Source organism: Anser brachyrhynchus (assembly GCF_964034855.1).
Source record: "Anser brachyrhynchus genome assembly, chromosome: 2".
In the NCBI taxonomy this organism is placed as follows: Eukaryota; Metazoa; Chordata; class Aves; order Anseriformes; family Anatidae; genus Anser; species Anser brachyrhynchus.
In genome coordinates this window covers 24,307,060-24,325,522 of record NC_137695.1, presented here as the reverse complement: position 1 = coordinate 24,325,522, position 18,463 = coordinate 24,307,060, and the positions used below count along the sequence as shown (strand labels likewise).

The window sequence follows — 18,463 nt, the reverse complement described above, 5'->3', positions numbered from 1 at the left end:
ATTTCATAGTTTTTCTAGGAGTCCTGATAAGGTTAATAAGAACATACTGTTGAAATCTGGTGATGATATATGCATAGGAATCATCAAAAGTCCAGAAAATACCTCAGGAGATGTATTTTCATTTAAAGTAGGGAGGTATCAGTGTCATTGTTTAAGACTTGGGTGAAATGTCATTTGGGGTATTGTGAAAGTTTCTAATTGCTCTATAGTTGAGCTGAGGTTGAATTGAAGCAGAGAGATTAGGTGGGTCGCCAGAGAAACTGAGAGCATTTCATGCGAACAGATTTGGCTCAGCCTGTTTACTTCAATAAAACCAGAGAGGAGGTAGGAGTGCTCTCTATAAATACATCAGGAAAGTAAACACGAAGGATGAAAACCATTTAATTTGCAGGGCAATGTTGATAGAAGAACAAACAGATATGAACTATTAATTGATAAATTTAGTCAGGAAATTAGAATAATGTTTCTAGTCATTACGACAATCAGATTCTGAAACAGCTTTTTCATGGAAGTAGTGGGAACAAAAATATACCTGTTTTTGATATGGCACTTGGTAAATCTGTGAGGTGGTTGTACAACAGAGCTCTCTGTAGTGTCGGGAAATATGATTCAGGAGGACCTTTCTGTTCCATGTTACCATGCAAAGGCATCGTAAAAAGAGCAGAACATTTTGTCCAGATTTAAGGTTCTTAATATGGAAATGAGCTCAGTTTGTAGCTCGCTGACTTAGTAGAGCCCTATATTCAATGTGCTGAGCTTCCCTAACACCCAGCAGGAGATCAAACCCAACAACAGGCTAACGTGTAGACTAGTCCAGGGATACTAGCAAGGCTGCTAATTAATGTTAATTCAACTGCATGTAATCAATTAACAGCTCAACCTCAGAAAAGAGAAAAAAGGAAAAACTGGTCTCCTATGTGTGTTGTGAATTGAAGGTATTAAATCCACTGACATTGACTCTGGATTTATTACCACACTGAGCAAGCCCATACCAACAAGCTCCTACCAGCAGGAAGTTAGGTAACATTTCCTTTGAAATGTGCCGCTGTGCATTTTCTGGAACCTTCTGTACCACTAACTACATGAGCACGCATACAAGATGCTAGGAATTACTGAAACTACGCTGCAATCATTTAAAAACCTAAAGTTTTAGGATGTTTAGACGGTTGATTTTCTCAGTACTTCACTTCAAAAAATGTGTTTGTTCACCTGAAGAGACACTCTGTTTTGCCAAGGCAGCGCTGACTCTATCATCTTTTTCCTTTGATTTGCGTTGGCTGTTTAATCACACAGTGGCCGTGCTGTACTTGAACTGAAGTATCAGGGCCGTGAGCACTGTCACTCCTGATCAGGGAACATCACTTTGTTATTCCTTTCCTTCAGATGCTGCTAATCAGCGATGCGGAGGGTGACTCAATTCTTTATCTTCAGTGAGTCCTGTTTACGTAAGAGCGTGCAGGTGTGTAGTCACAGAGGCTAGCCTTTTAAAACTCTCCAAACTGATTTATGCATAGTCAATACATATTGTGAGTTCCATGCTAAATAAGGCTTGGTTTTCTGCTCTTTCTGTTCTTGCTGTATACTTCAAATATTGTATATCATACCTTGAAAATCACAAAGGTACATCAAATCACAGTTGTACCACTCTGTTTCTTTCCTCTCCTGATAAAAATCGCTAGGTAGTGAACATTGTCATCAACATTAACAACAAGAAACCATCAATTCTCTTTCCACAAGCATTTTAAAGCTTCCAGCAGCAGTTTTTGAAATGTGGACTTTATGTGCATTTTTTCTCAGTCAAGAAAAGAACTAACACCAATGGAAATATTTTTAAAAATAACTGAGAAGTCTGTAGCAACATAGCTTTATTTTCAAGTAGAGTTGAAATAGGTAAAAAAAAATACAGGTCAGTTTTCTTTCCTTGCCTTTATGACTATGTATACAGTGCTTCCTTACAATGCTGCAAAGCTGACATAGGGGTGGCACAAAATACCTATACCAGCATATCCAAAGTCCAGATGCTCCAAAAAAATGTTGTAATGCTTTTACAGTTGTATTTAATTATTTTTTTTAAAGGAAGAGTTTTGACCACTGTCAAGCACAGACTCTTCACTACAATAAAGTGCCACTAGATGGAGATCCCTCAACTGCAATAGTGAGACTGAGCTGAAGTACAGCTCTTCAAAACTTGTGCTACAGAAAAGCATCGATGCTGGAAGAATTTTGAAGGAAACATTTGTTTTGCATAAGTTTGGTTATCAATTAAAAAGCTCAAAATTATGGAAAGAGTTACCCGTGTCTTCTCCTGCCTCATAAAACTTACTGTGCGAAACGCTGTGCTGGTGTCTGTGGCTTTATACCTGGTGTTCACTGCATCTTCCTGAACCCCTGAAGAATGGTGAATACAACAAAATTCTCCTCAAAAATCTCATTTATATTTAGTCACCAACTGAAAAAAAATCTGCTTTCTTAAGCACGTGGACAGGGTCTTCTATTTTAAAGGCTTTCCCTAAAATCCAAGCCTTTATGTAGCTTTTAAGCATGTCAGATTTATGAAGAAAGTCACAAATCGACTTTCTTTGACCTTACCTATTCTGAAATAGGTACTGTAGTAACAATGCTTACCTAGTAAATGGGATCAATGTGTTTCATCGTCGTGCTTTTTTAGTTGCATCCTACAAAGTTCACGGAACATCCTTCAGAATTATCAGTTGCCAATAATTTTGATCCCTGTCAGTTTAAATCCAAGGGTTCACCCTGTGCCTGGTGGCATTCTCCCTTACTTGGTAATCCCTCAGTGCTTGACTGTCAACTATAAATGATAACACAAAGGGAAATGAAATATGAAAGTAGCCTTCAGAACCATTTTGAAGAGGTGAATTTTTAGGTATTATCAAAGAACTTTTGCATAAATAGATTCTTAAGAGAATATTATTGATGAGAAGGGACTTGAACAAGTGAACTCCATTTCTTATTTGAAAAGATTTTCCTAAGAAAAATTTGTTCTTTCGCATTTTGATTACTTTAGTAGGTTTTCTGTAGACATACTAACACCAAAAATTGGTGAATTCACTAACTAGATTAGGAAAAGTAAGAGAAGAGTGATGAAAATAACTCTGCATGATGAAGAGAAGGGATGGTAGACTGTCATCAATGGCAGTTGGAAGCAGAAGGGAGTCGCTATGTTTATGCCAGTGCTTGCACACCTACGTCTTTAAAGTGGGAATTAAATGACACGAAGGAGTTGTTGCAGTGGCTGAGAAGTATGCACCTACCTGCTTCTTTACATGCTGTTCAAATGTTACTGCCTTAAAATTTTTACACTCTCGTTTAGATTTTGGCTGTTTCACTGCAAGAAGGATCGTGCTGATAAATTTGATATTGCATAAAGCAAGTACAAAGAGGAAAAGCTTTTCTTAATTTGAAAAATGAATACTGAAAGCTATTTTGAGTTTCCTTAAAGGTAGGTTCCTTGCACAACCAGCACGGTACTTTAATCTCCTTGGTTATTAATGCTGCTTTAGAGTTTGGGGGAGCAATTGCATCTAATACAGCTTTAACTTCTTCCGATGGTGCAAGGAGATCTGGTGTAAGCTAACTGTATTGCAGTCTTCCAGATGTTTTCTTCTATACTGCTGTGTAGTAGATCAATAGTTGTGTAGATCTGTGTAGATCATCCTGGAAAGTATATTGAAACAGAGTTTACATTGCTAAGCTAGAAAGGTTTCCCAAAGAGAGCTAGTTATTGTGAATGTCGCCATTTGCTGGCTCCCAGCACAAGAAGGATGTGGAGCTGTTAGAGTGGGTCCAGACGAGGGCCATGAAGTTGATCAGAGGGCTGGAGCACCTCTCCTGAGGAGAGCTGGGGCTGTTCAGCCTGAAGAAGAGAAGGCTCCAGGGTGACCTCATTGCAGCTTTTCAATTCTTAAGGGGGGCTTATAAAAATGATCGGTAGCATTGCCATTTTTCATAGCTGGTTTTGTTGCTTATCCCCAGCCATAGGAACTTATGACAGGAAGAGAGGCAGCTACATGCTGAGTTGTAATCTACACCTAACCACTGCAGGTTAGAAAAATCATGGAACTGCAGTGTATTTGTGAAAATGCTTGGAGTTTAATGATGTTGGCTGCTGATGGTTTTGCTCTGACAAACTGGATAAACTCACGTGCCTTTGCAGGTGAAAGGCTGGTGACTTTCCTTGAAAGAGAATGTGTCCTTGGAGAGTTTAGAAAGCGTGCTTGCAGTGTATGAGGTGTTCTCTAACAAATAATCTACCTTTTAGAATAGGACCCAAATCATTTTCCTTTGTGATCTGAGAGGGAATTGGAATATATGTGCTGAAAAGTTTGTCAGAAAAATCTGTGTATAGAAATCTAAGTATCAATTATGTAAGACGAGGTAGCTGTACTAACCCTCCTCCTTGTGCAATTCAATTTTGAGCAACCTGTCCTGAATTATGTCTGTCTCTGGGTTAGATATCAAAAACTGGGGTCAGAAAAACAGCTACCTGAGTGTGGCATTGCCCAAGCTACCCAAGGAGTACCAGGACCGAGGGAGAAACAGAACTGCAAACTTATGGAAAAACATTTGCCCTTGGGAGCAGACTTTGCACTAACAGATCATCTTCCTTCAGAGGATCCCAAGGGCTTTTATAGATTGTAATGCCCTGGGCTCCCTGACACCCCTGTCAATTAAAATGTTGTTTTCAACTTAATTTTTTTAGCAGAATGTGGAAATTATTGTATGTAGTGTACTGGGTCTGGCTGGGGTAAAACACAACATACAGACACGTGGAAAATCCACAGCAGCTGGATCAAGAATCTGTTTCTCTCTCTCTTTTTTTTTTTTTTTTTTTTTTTTCAGTCTTATGCCTCAACATCTGCTCCGACATCCTGGCTGGCACACGTGGGACACCAACTGCAGCGCGTGGTGCTGGTGCTGGCTCTGGCGGCCCGGAGGGGCTGCTGCCAAGTGAAATAGAACAGCTTCAGAAACCCCTCCGGGGATGCTGGCAACCCAGGCGAGGGTCTCTGGTGGGCGGACGGGATTGCAGACGGGGTTGATAAAATGAGGAGAGCATTCGCATTACCGGCCTGGTGAAAGATGCGCTGGCTGTGGCGTCTGTGTCCCCAGCAGCCCGTGCCCTGGCCGCGCTCCCTCAGCCGCACGCGTGCCCTCTCCCCAGGTGAGACCTCCGAGCCGGGGGCTCGGCTGGCACTCGGCGGCTGCTGCGGAAAGAGGTGGGGCTGTCACAGCCCGAGCTGCTGCCGCCTTCCCGCTGACCTGAGCTCACGCTGCCGCCGCTGCTCTGCCAGCGTCGCCGCCGTCCCCGCCGCCAGTGCTTGCAGCCCGGTCGGGGAGCGCTTGCTTTTTCTCCAAGTGGCTGACCGCCGTTGTTTCAGGGCTAGCGTTCCTCTTCTCACCACAAAAGCGCTGTAAGTACGACTTCCACTACGGCTCTTTAGTTATTGCCTTTGTGAAACTCTTCTGTTCTGCCCTGAATAGTAGGAGTAGCTCATGGGGAGTCTGTGAGGCTTGTTGTGGTCTCCGCTCCTGCCTGAGGTGTTCAGATGCACCCTCATCATTTTAGATCTTGGCTGGATTAAAGCATCAAATCAGCCCAACATTTTGGTGGCACCCTGGCTGCTATTTTCTTACTTTGTAGCTGAATTACTAGTGTGCTTCCTCTTGCTTCTGATACCTCATGAAGTGGAAGTGAGAAAAGAGGCACTCCCATCACTGCTTGCTTACAGCAGCCGGCTTTCTAACATCCCAAGGAAGAGCAAACTTGAGAAACTTTATTGCGTGTTCATAAGCTCTCAGGATAACTGTACTGCCTGCTGACATGTAGCTTGCAAGTGAAGTTTTAGAGAGGAGTTAGGCTGGTCAGTATCTGTGCACCTCATTCCCTCAGGCTCTGAAGGTGAGCTAGCTGTCATGGCCAAGAGAGTACATGACTTTAGGGACCTCAGGTGGCTGCAGTGGTGTAATGGCGTGCTCAAACTAAAAACCACCCCAGTACCCTGAAGCCATGCAAAATTGGGTATGACTGAACTCCATGGTGCCATCTGAACGCTGTATGCTTTTTGACAGTTCACATATACGTCGTGTTATCTGTGGATTATCTTATCTAACTGCATTACTAGGAGTTGCAGAGAGGATGTCAGGGTGTTATCACTCTGAAAACATCAAAGACTAACTTTTCTTACTGCCAGTGCCCAAAGGAATCCTGAGTGGAAGAGTGCTGCTGGAATTCTGACCCCCAATAAAAAATAAAATTTGCACAGCTGCCTGAAACGTTGCCTTGTATCTGCACAAAAACATCACATCACTTTGTAGTTTGTATCTTACATCCTGACTTGTCAAGGGGATTGCAAATTGTGAGAATGAGTGTGGTATCAACTGTTGGACACAGGATTGATTTAGGACACTGAAGTAAGGAGTACTGTCTCCCAGTCTTGGCTGTCACCTTTTTCTTCATACTTTTTCCTGTGTGTTCTCCTTTTTCTAGCTTTTTTTTTTTTTTCTCCATTTCCCCCCCTTTTTGTTTACTCTTCTCTTCCACTGCACTTTTATCTTGATAGAAAGGACTGAGAAAAAATTATCAGATGTTTTAGTGATGTTCTGTTTAAACCTGCTCCAAGCTTATGGAATTACATCACAGGAAAACAGCAGTATTCCCAGAGGGAATGCATGTATAATAATGACTACATATTCTGGAGCATTTGAAGTTCTCATTATGCCTCCTGTGTAATTACTCTTTACATCTCTGATTCTCTGGATAGTTTCAGCATTTTGCATATATGCTGCCAATAATTGTGCCAGAAGTTTGCTTAATTTTCTAACATAAGCGAGAAAGGAATTTGCTTGTTTCGATTCTTGCAACAGTTACTGAGTGAGTTCAGCATATTGTCTGTGCTCACCCCATCCAGTATAACGGTCTGGTTTACTCTCCCTTCATTATCACCTTTCTGATTTGGGCTGTTCCATGAAAGACTGGTTATTTGTAACTCTAAAATTATAAATAACACTCTGGTATCTCTTCCGTGGTTTGAAAAGAAACATTGTTCTCTAAGAATTAAGTACTATGCAGAACCACAAAGCATAAATAATCTCTTGGCATATCCTTCTAAATTATGTGAGACTGAATCACATGATGGCAGAATCACTGTGATTTTATACTTTTTCTTTCAGGTATCTTCTTGGAGTATGGAATTTGTATGGAAAAGAAGGTGGTATCTTCAGCTCGGCTGCGTGTTGATACTGAAATTGGTTTGTGCCAATCTGGACTTTCAGAAAGAAACTCCATCAAGCCTGGGTCAGATTGACCACCAGTGCTGGGAGGTGTCATCCCATGGGCTGGTGGAAATGAAGAAACTCAAGGTAGCAGACACGGTCATTGCTCTCTGGGACTTCATGATGTTCCTGAAGGAATCCCCCAAGCCCAAGCACAATGAACTTTTCAATGATTTAGCCCAGAACTTCTGGGATATGTATGTAGACTGTGTGCTCTCAAGATCCCATGGAATGGGCAGAAGACAGCTAGTATCTCCCAAATATTCTTCTACATACTCACATAGAACTTCAGAAGGTAACTGTAGGGTAGGATGTTAGTCTGTTATGTACTGATATTAAACCGAATCGTTGTTCTATCTCTGATTGTTTAGACAATACAACAAAATCTTTTCCATTTTTTGTCTCTGCTTGTCAAATGTATTTGAGTCTTTCAACAGTAGCTACTATCACAATAAAGAGTTAAAAGTTAAAATGAGGTAAAAGTAGTTAGGGTACTAAGTTTCTGTGTTTAACAAAGTGCAAATAATGACAAAAAGGGATGTGGAAATGTGTGTAAATGGATGCTGCATGCTCTGTTTATCACTGTGTGTGTATAAATGGCATTATAATACTGAAAGTTTCCTTGTATTTGGACTTCAGTCTCAACTTTGGGGAATCATCCCTCTGTGAGAAGAGAAGTGCAAACCTCTGACCACTTGATCCCTGTTCTTCCCATTGCAACTGTTGACATATAATGTGAGCTCATGGGCACTGTGAATTACCAAAGTGGTCATCCTGGTCTCAGATGAGTCCAAACTGAGATCATATAGGTGATTGGCCTAATGTCTTATTAACTATTGATCTACTAAGATCTATTGGTTTTCTTCCTCCTCTGCAATAGATTTTTTTTTCTGATTACCCAGTCAAATGTTTTAGGTTTGTAGACTGAACATGGAGATCATTTAATCCTAGCATTCCTATCTGTATTGCATGGAAAATAACTGCCTTTCTTTCATAATCTTACAGGGTCTGCTTTCACCAACCCATTTTAGCCCAAAAGGGGAGAAAATGAAGATACCTCAGCAAGGCAACATCAAAATGAAGGAGCACAAAAGCACAGCATATATTGTAGATGCTTAGACAAATCCATCGGTGTGGTTCAACTTTTTTCTTTTTCTGTGTAAAGTGTTTAATCATTGCTAAACTCATATTTGTATCAGTTCCCACAAGTTCCCTTTTGCTTTCCTTTCTTCCAGCCTACAAAGTTGCCTTTTTCCCACCACATGTGAATACTTTTGTGTCTTGAGTCAAAATCTTTGTTCTCTCAGGTAAGCTTGTAAGTCTGAACCAGTGTGGTATTTTTGTAGAGGCACATCTTTTCCAATAATTCCCCTTTTTAATAGTTAATGTAATGGAAACCCAATATATTTTTATACATTAAGCAATGGAGAAAGTGTCAATGTGCATATTTTATAAACTGTCTTGCATATACAGTCCTCTTTAAAGAATTACAAAAGAGTGTGACACCAAGCTAGAGGAAAGGTTTATGCTTATTGTATGTCCTGTGCAGTCTAAACTTTGTAATTTGTCACTGCTTAGTCTAGTCTGTGGATAAAGTAAAATATTTTTCTATGCAATAAGGTCTGTAGAATAGTTATTTTCTTGCTTATTAACATGTTATTTGCAAATGCTATTAAATTACATTAAGAAGAGCACTTGGCACAAGACTGCTCTTAACTTACACATTCATACAGGTAAGGGGATAGAAGCCACCCCTGTCATGGCAGGGAACATCACAGCTGAGAAGAGAGCCGTGAATGAAATGGTTTGAAAGAGTGAGAGACTGGCCTGAGTACGTCTCACAATGTAAGAAACCAACCACCATGGCAAAGCTGTAACCGCCTAGTTATTCCACTTTTCCTGAGCACAGAGAGTCCTGAGAACAAAGGGGAAGACTCAGAGATGCCGACTGTTCTCTACTCTTTGGACAATGCAGCTTGTTCAGTCTCTGTTGTATTCTAGCATTTTAGGAGTTCCCAACTAGGTTTCAGTACTGCAGGGAACCTTACTTGCATGGTGGCAGAACAGAACCATTCTAAGTAACAAGAAATGCATCACACATTATGCTTAGTTCATATATGGTGTGTAAAACATCCAAAAATTCTCATAGGTTTGTAAATGTTCATCTAGGCAAATAAAATATTGAACTGAATCTTGTAAAATTTCTCTCACCCTTCCAGAAAGGGTACAAAGTAGTGAGAAATTTCTCTTACCCATGGATATCAGTGTAAGTTCTGATGCCAAAAATATTTAAAGCACACACCTGTCCACTTACGGTCTCCTTCTTGTCCTGGTGTGCTGGGTGCTGGCTTCCTGCAGGCACATGCGCTCTTTGCACTTCGCATTAAGAGGGAAATAAAAGAAGGATTTTACCAAGAGTAGTAGAGTGGCAGCAAGGATAGGTTCCACTCTTTCCAATGTAAGAGCATCTCCTGTTTCATACTATCTTTTACATACGTGGAGACCTTCATCATGTCTTCTAACCTGACTAAAATCCGTGTTTTTCACTTTTTTCTTATAGGCCTATTTTTAGATTTATTATCCTCTGGGTACTTTTCCATTGTCTCACATCTCTCTAGGATATCCCTGTGACTTTGTCAGCTATGCAGGGCCATTAAAGCACTGAAGACAGTCATCCTGTGGGTGACTGCCAAAGGGGCAGGTAAATGTGAACACCAGAAACACAGCACAGTAAGTAGCAGCAAAGAAATAATTTGCAGGTGGATATACTTACATTGTCTACAGCCATGAAAAGTCAGCTGCTACTTCTGGGGTCTATACAAGAGAGACTAATAGAGAATGGGATGATCTTTTCCTTGATCAGCAGTCAGCACTCCCTCTCTTTCCATCCATGGGCTGCAGTAGGAACAGCAAGCCCAACTTTTTTAGGTTCCTCCCCAACAGCCAGACCACAGCGCATGAGTGGCTGCTAAAATCAAACATTGTCTATGCTGCTGCAAAGCCTTGTGTTAACTTTCAGTTCTGAGGTATAAATGTAAGCATTTAGGGAAAGTCTGTCCCCTTCCTTCTCCATTTTCTCCAATCAACAATAGTGTGAAGCTACTTGCCTGCAACATCAGAGTGCCTGTAATGAAAGCACAATGCACTTGTGGGAGAAATGCTGCGTGGCTCACTTTGTGCCTGATTTAAAGTTTTTGCATAAGCATAAATGCAAACTGATTTGCAGTTAAAAGATCTTTCGCATCCATACCTTGGCTATATTGTACTGCTGTAGCTTTTACTCAGAAATGGGAAGGACTTACATGAATCCTGTATGGTGGTGGGTTTGTTTTGTTTTGTTTTGGAAAAAATGGGCCAGTGCCTTGCTGCCAGTAATAAGGAGTCATCCACACATTCACATATATGCAAAGAAATAAAAAAAAAATTAAATGCCACAGAGTCTTTGTTGTCCCACTCAAGTATTTATTGTTTGTTTCTATTTTTTAACAGAAAACAGAGCATAATTTTTGTGGCTCCAGTGTGTAGAATATTTTCATATCCTCTAAAATAGTAATACAGCAGCATAACTGATATAGGGTTGTGGCAGAGAAATATAAATAACTAAGCAAAACTTCACTTGACACATGGACCTATAGTTAGATAATTTCTATATGCCTTATCTTTCTTGTGGTCAGAGAACACAAAGAGGCTTGTTTAATACAACATGCTTATAGTTTGTGCAGATGATTTTGGAAAGAAAGTCACAATGAAACTAATTACATTTAAAAATTATCAATTAGCAAAGGGCCAACATAAAAATTAAATTAAATTAACATAGCTCAATTTAATTTCTCTAGCTTTAAGTAGTAGATGACTATGTGACTTTACAATGCAATGTTTAACAGATCTGCCCATGAGAAAATGCTTCAAATCTTTGGAAACTGAACACATAGAAATATCTTTAAAGTTTGAGTACCATTTCATATGGCTGCTTTGCCATATTTCATTATTTGCTTAGAGTTCTTCTTTTCATAGAATTTAAGTAGGCAATTTTAAAACAAAAATCCTCTTACCTCATTTTTAAACCCAGCACCTCTACGTCTTGTTACAGGAACAAATTTTTAAGAAATCCTTATACACACACACAGCCAACACATCTTTCAGGAGGTAAAAAAGGGAGTCAGAAACTAAGTTCTACACAATTAGCTCCAATTTATTTCTACTTTCTAAGTGGGCATTTAACAAAGTGAAAGATTTTACTTTTCTCAGAAAATTGCTTACAGGCAAAAATAACAGACTACTTGCCAATGTGTGTATGTTACAGAAGCTCTTGAAATGTCACGGGAGTTTATGCCATAATGCTGTGAAACTCAATCTAAAATGAAGTAACAGCCTCAGAAAATCTTGTTCTAATATAATATAGCAAACTCTGGCTTTGCCCAAGTTGGGAAAGGAAACAATAGCTTAGGAATTGAGTCATCTACAGAAAAAGTCTGCTGTATAAGGTGTACTTACAAAGTGTATGTGTGTGTTCTACAGATGCTGGGGTGGAACAGACAGAGTTCCTATTGGAGGTAACCCATGAAATAATTAGAATTGCATGATCAGTTGAAGAGCTGTGAGAAGTCTATGAAGAGCTTGCCTGCCAAACAGACTCAGAGGAACTGTTGGCACAGACGTGCTTCTTTGTGAGCTCTTAGCTGGAGTCTAAAGGTGGCAATTCAAGGAACAAAACAGACTTGAGCAAACACCATGAGGGTACCTTATCCAGGAAAATGAAGAGCTGAGTGTATTTATGTGAAAGTTCATCACCCTGCTCAAACTGATACTTAAACTACAATGAGTGGAGTGTGTCAACAGAAGATGGAAATCCAAATACTAGACGTACTGTGCATCACAGTAACCTGACACTAGCACACAAAACTACTAGACTCAGTGTGCCTTTGTACTATATGGAGTATTTTTTTAGTAAATCACCCGCCTGTTTATATTAGTTACAAAAAATACAAAATATAATTTCACTATTGAGATGTTCTACGCAATTCATGAAAACACTACAGATATATTTTATCTTGTATCTACAATATACATGCAGTTAACTAAAATATGAAAAGCACTGCTCAGAACATTATTTATTTTACAGGTCCCAAATCTTTCTTGATGGAGTCCAATGTTTTAACTCTTTTGATATTTTTTAAGGCTCCTTCACAAACAGATGGTTTTCCAAGAGCAAGGTCTGTACCAGACAGTGGGCCTCCAATTAATTGAGAAGGTGTACTTTCCACAGTTACTAAGCGACCAGATCCAATCTGAAAAACAAAATAGATGCATTGTTTGACATCCATGTTAGTATTTAAAATGAGATGAGACTTAAGCCATGAACTGGTCTTTTGAAAATATTATTCAGTTGGTGGAGATGCATGCTGAGGTTTCCTAGGTCCACTCAAACTATCCTTCATACTGAATTCACAAATTGTTCCCATCAATACAAAGAAAAAGACAGAGTGTTTTTTGTACCATTATGGACTCTGCTTTTCTGCTTTCATGTCTGACTTATGAATAGAGGAGAAGAAAACCAAGCCTTTATTACAATAGAAGTTTGTTGTGCAGTGTTATTTGGATTTGTGCATAATATCAGCCACAGTTTTTGTCCTCAGAATTTTGCTATATGCTAATACTTAAAAAAAAGAAAAAAGAAAAGAAAAAGAACAGAACCTGTTTCTCTCTGAATGCAATTGCCTGTAACTACTGCTCCATGAAAACTCCAAGACTGAAAGAGGCATATATTTTCCAATTTCATTACTACTCTTTATACTGAATAGGTTCAGGTCTTTGAATAAAAATTCTTGAGTGACAGCTCTATCTTCTAACCATGACCTACTAAAACAAACAATGCCACTCTGAGTGCATGGGGTTCACGTGTTTGATTACTTAACCTTGACAGGTTTTCAACAACCATCTTAGCTTCGTTTTCATCTCCCGCTATTTAAGATGTTTGGCAGAGAGAAGGAAAGACGACTGTTCCATGGAAAAAAAAATTTCAGAGTATTCATGTTTATATCTAGAATTTTCAGATACTTTCAGCAAAATATTGCTGATTAACAGTCTTTTTGTTATATGCATGTAACCAGAAAATTTTTCCAGACCACTTCATCTTGCATTCACAGATGTGCCTCTCTGTATCTTTCAAAAATTTAGGGAAGGATCAAATCCTAGTTCTGTACTCGAAGACCATCCCCTTGTTTCCTGGTAAGCTCATCCTGGCTTCATCACATCAAGCATGAACTGCCTCTTTGCTTTTACAGGATGCAGCCATCTTAGCCATCTTTACTTATCCATGCAATAGAGCTCAGGATAATAGTCTCTTTCCTTTGTTTGAAAACAGCAGCTCATGTTTTTAACTCCTTGTTTCTCCGTACAAAAGTAACTCCTTGTAAGCAATCAAGAAGCAACCCCTCTCCCTATAATCCTCTTTAGCTGTGATACTTACACAGCTAGCTTATTCAGCTAGCTCAAAAGCAGTTCCTGACTAGAACGGAGATTCTGCCATGTCTTACCCCAGCTTGTCAAAACTCAACATCCAGATATGTGGATATAGCTTTGTAAGATCTTAACAATGGCTCGTATCATCTCACATTTCAGTTAACTGATAGGAACGAAAAAAAAAAATTCTGAAGATAAAATGGGTGAATTATCTGCAGAGTTAGAGAGACCTTTACTGACATACTAGGGATTGCACAAATTTGCCCAACAAAAAAGGAAAGAGATTTTGACCTCAAAGTTTTCATAGAAGGCTGTCCCATAAGAAGTCCACATCAAGTAACACAGGGACCATCTTGCCCGTACTTTTTCTGAGACGTTTTCAGATCTGAATCTCATTCTGACCTGTTGTCTGAAAATGTGTCAGAGGGGGAGGTGGTGTTTTGCAGGACATGCTTGGAGCTTGTCAACATAAATGTTACTGAAGAAAAAGTAAGCAGCAGCACAAATACAAACAGAATAGACACCAACAAACTTGCACATTAATGAAAATAAAACAGTGTTATTGGGGATTACTTACTGTTGTGCTGAGGCCTTTAATATCAGTAGAATGAACTGCTCCATTTTGAGTCTTCAATTTAGATCTGGAAGCCTCTATTGACTTTTCCTGAAGCCTTTTTGCTTTCTAAAGGTAGTTAGAAAAAAAGGCAAAATTGTTTTAACCAGAATGAGTAGTATCATTTGCACCTGTTTGAAAATATAAAGTGACTAAATAAATGAGGTAAAAATGCTGTTGGCCCTTAACTAGAAGTACTCTCTGGTTTGTGACTCTCATACTGGGGACCTGAAAGCAGAATAAAGGGACATGGCTTCACAAGTGCCAGAAGGGAATAATCTCTTCCTAAAACTTGCAGGCTATATTCTTTCTAATGCAGCCCAAATGCTGTTAGCCTTCATCACCACAAGAGCACGCTGTTGCCTCATGTTCAGTTTGTCATCTCCCAGGATCCCCCCAGTCAGTATGTATTTACACAGCTAGTCAGTCCCCAGGCTGTACCCCAGGATCCATGAAAGCCGTAATATGTCCGAGATGCAAGATGTCACATTTTCTTTTTTTGAACGTCCTGAGGTTTTGATCAGCCCATCCCTAGGACTTGTCGAAGTCTTTCTGAATGGGGACCTTACCTCCCAACCATATGGATTGTTTCCTCCAGCTTGGTGTCATATATGAACACAATGAGGATGCACACTTCTCTAATATCCAAGTCATTAATGAAAATTTCATAGCTTCACTGCCCTATATATACATATTTTCCTAATCACAAATGCATAAGCCACATTGAACCCCAATTTGTGACTATAATCAGAAGAGCAGAAGTATCAAAGTTTGCATAGCTTTGCCAATAAAGCTTATGGTTCTTTCTTCTATATTTGTGTGAACATAAAATTTACTACAGCTTTTACGTGAATAACCTCATAATTCATTAAAAAATGTGTTTGGAACTTCCCAGTTATTATAACTACATTGTGAATGAAAATTTTGCTCCTCCACTCAGATTTTTTTTTTTTTTACCTTCAATGCCTCATAGTTTGATGTCCGAGTCAAGAAATTTTCCCAAGATTTATTTACCATTTCCTTCTGCTTATGGACAGCTTGGATCTGTAATATAAATGAGATTAACAAAATGCGAGATGGAATTGGTACTGGTAACAAAAGTACATGCACAATAATGCAAGACAATCCCTCCAAAACACTAGCATGAGCTTTTAGAAAACTAGACTGACTACCTTACTTCTCAGAAAGTAGGAAAGGATGAGACAGCAAAAATCTCTAATGCTTGCCTTATAATCAAAGCTGGACAATGTTTATACCCGCTTACTTTTAGCATGCTGGGACGCACAAAGCCCTGCTTTCTGAAGTAATGAAGCTTTGTGAATATTCAGCCAAGGAAGTTTATAACAGAGGCTTACACTTCATTTTAAGAAGCGGATATATTTACAATAGGTACTTCAAATTGTTATCTGCTACAGATTAACACAGGTGCAACTCTTATAGTAACATAATTATCATTTCTTATTATACCATTGCTCATGCATCACTGATGACACTGCTTCATTTTTTTCATATTACTTTCTAAATAACAACAACATTATACAAACTGAGAGAACTGAGGTTAACCAAATTTAATTTTAAAACATCTTAAACAATGTACCCATTTTGGATTTTGAACATTATACGATAAGAAAATCTTCATATAAGTTGACAAAAAAATTCCATTGACTTCACTTGTACAAACATACCTTTGTATATGTTTTTTCCTCCTCTCGGATTTCTTGGCGATGATGACTTTCAAGCACTTCAGTCTGGAGAGCAGCAACTGATCTTCCAATATTTTCTGACACCTCTGAAATAACTTTCAAGGCTTCCTCATCTGAAGCAACAGGCCTGAATTCTTCTTTTAGCTCTGTACACACTTCACTCCAGACTTCTCCAACCTGTATATGAAACACAATTACACACACTTTCTGATATTTATGTCTTCTTTCAGTTCCATTTACTCAAAATATAATAAGTAATATTTTTTCTCTTTATTGTTGTTTCACTTCCCAGCATTGTTATGCAAGATTAGACTTCAGTAATGCTATGCCAAATTCATTCATGATAATTTACTATATACTCTTCCTACACCCAAGCTTCACTCCACAGAGGAGTAACAGGAATGCTGCTAACTACAGAAACTCTGAAGAAATAAAAATAAAAGACACCATATTACAAGCGTGAAAAGTTGTCTTTCTGTTTTTTTTCCTCAAATTGCGTGCATTATCAGAACAAACTATAACATGAGACACAAATGGAATCTGGAATTACCAACTAAAGGTCAACTCTTGCTAGTTCCTGAAGACTTCAAGCTTTCACAGTCTGCATTCCTAAGCCAAAAATTGGCATAAACTGAAGCATCTTTTGAGCAGGATGTTCACTACAAAACTTTTTATCCTGTTCTTGTTTCCTATACGCACACCACTGTAAAAATTTAAGTTTTGACAACATGGATGGATACTGAGTGTGGGCAAATGGATGGAAAAGCACAGAAAAAAAAAAAAAACGAACTTTTATCAGAATACGTATTTAATGTCACCTTTAATAGCAAAAAAATCCCAACCCATACATAATCTGACCCTGATGCACAAAGAGGCAGTCCTGCTCTCCAGCCCTTCCTCAGTTCCTTACACCTATCCTGGCCCATTCATGTTTCTGGAGCTGGCAGTTAAAATTATTTTTTCCTGAGTTACTTCTAACTGGCATTGGTTTCTGGTCTGGTTTACTATGCAGTCACAAACATTTGCAGAAGAACAAAATAAGATTTGATGTTAAATACTGGCTTACACTTTCTATGAAAATGATAGTTAGTGAAGGGTTATTTCTTTGTTGTATCCTGTGAGTTAATTTGCTATTCTTGCAAACACAGAGTAGCAATATTTTCTTCCACAATACTTACTTTAAAGTCAACATACCGTCGTATGATAGCAAGCGTGACAAAATCTTTAGCAGATAAACCAGGCAAATCTTCAAAACCTAGAAGAGTATCAATCATCTCGGTGTTAACAGCATGATCAATCTATCTTAAAATATCAATCTAAAAAAAGACACTATCTTATTTATCACATGAGGATATACAAAATCTGCATCATATGTACATCAATCACTTCCAATCCTGAGCAGGCTTTTAGCAATTAAAAAAAAATCTCCATAATAAATTCACTCTATAACAACTCTTCACTTGTAAATGGCTTCAGTGATTTTCCAGTCATTTGTAAAGCCAGGATAGTACTGCATTTGGTATGGTTTGGTGGTGAGGGTTTGATCTTCCATTAAAGCAGACAGTTGAGTCCACAGGTCACTGTTTCTAAAGAAGCATTTTGTCACCGAGTTTGCTTTAGCTATGAAGTAGCCAACAGAAGAATTGTCTTACAAGATCTCCAATACTTTGTTTCTAAACTGGATAATGAAGATAATCTCCGTTTCATAGACTTGAGCCTTGAGCATAATGCCTTGAGTATAATGAGTCCCTCTTTTAAAATATTTTTACAATACATGTAAAAGAATAAGGAAGAGAAGTATGGTTGCTGGGACTATGCCTCAGTTTTTTGCATGCTGAATGTTAAATATACTCTTTTTTAAAAAAAACTATTTCTATATAGTCTATCAAATCTATTTCTAAATTTCCTCATGCTATCTGCATGGTAACAGGAAATGCAGCATCTAATTATTGGAGTATAATTACATCATGTTTTGAAGTTAAGAAATGCCATAAATAAAGACCAATTAACAATGGATTTCTGATCACAGCATCACAGGCTGTTATGAAGTATAAATACACCAAGAGGAAGATGGTGGGAAAAGGCCATAAAAATCGTCCCATTTTTATTATTCACTTCCATGTCATTTCCCTACTTCAGAGGAGACATTACTATGTATACAAATAACAAGAAGTATGTATGAATACAGAAGAAAGCTGGAACAAAATCTCATGCCTTTTTGCTTTAATAAAGAATTCAGGTGTGATCCAGGATTAACATAAATAATGTTAATAAAAATTATTAAGAACCTAGGTTAAAATGGAGAAACAATGGGCTATAGTTTATTAGAGAAACTGACGATGTTTTCAGATTCATTGGTTCGCTAGGACAGCCAGGGAACTGGCTGAAG

General features: G+C 38.7%; 2 protein-coding genes across 9 annotated transcripts in view; one reads left to right on the top strand and one right to left on the bottom strand.

Moving 5' to 3' along the window:
• Nucleotides 1-1,387: 1,387 nt before the first annotated feature.
• FAM237B (family with sequence similarity 237 member B) lies at nt 1,388-11,327 on the top strand. Of its 2 annotated transcripts, XM_080582530.1 has the most exons (4): nt 1,388-1,459; nt 4,864-5,435; nt 7,195-7,591; nt 8,302-11,327. In XM_080582530.1, the coding sequence occupies exons 3-4, from the start codon at nt 7,210-7,212 to the stop codon at nt 8,325-8,327; spliced, it is 408 nt and encodes a 135-aa protein (XP_080438656.1). In that variant the 5' UTR covers nt 1,388-1,459; nt 4,864-5,435; nt 7,195-7,209; the 3' UTR covers nt 8,328-11,327. The 2 variants fall into 2 exon arrangements, with proteins under 2 accessions (XP_080438656.1, XP_080438655.1); XM_080582529.1 differs by lacking the exon at nt 1,388-1,459 and having other exon boundaries at nt 3,535-5,435.
• A 143-nt stretch (nt 11,328-11,470) lies between these two features.
• CFAP69 (cilia and flagella associated protein 69) overlaps nt 11,471-18,463 on the bottom strand; it is a 28,984-nt gene continuing 21,991 nt past the window's right edge. For 6 of the 7 annotated variants that reach the window (XM_080582479.1, XM_080582477.1, XM_080582480.1 and 3 more), the window contains 5 exons: nt 17,253-17,329; nt 16,057-16,251; nt 15,329-15,415; nt 14,336-14,440; nt 11,471-12,584 (listed from right to left, as the gene is read on the bottom strand). In XM_080582479.1, coding sequence (XP_080438605.1) covers nt 12,408-12,584; nt 14,336-14,440; nt 15,329-15,415; nt 16,057-16,251; nt 17,253-17,329 — 641 coding nt within the window. In that variant the 3' untranslated portion in view covers nt 11,471-12,407. Of the gene's footprint in view, nt 12,585-14,335; nt 14,441-15,328; nt 15,416-16,056; nt 16,252-17,252; nt 17,330-18,463 lie in introns of those variants that run through there. The other variant, XM_080582482.1, reaches the window with a different exon arrangement.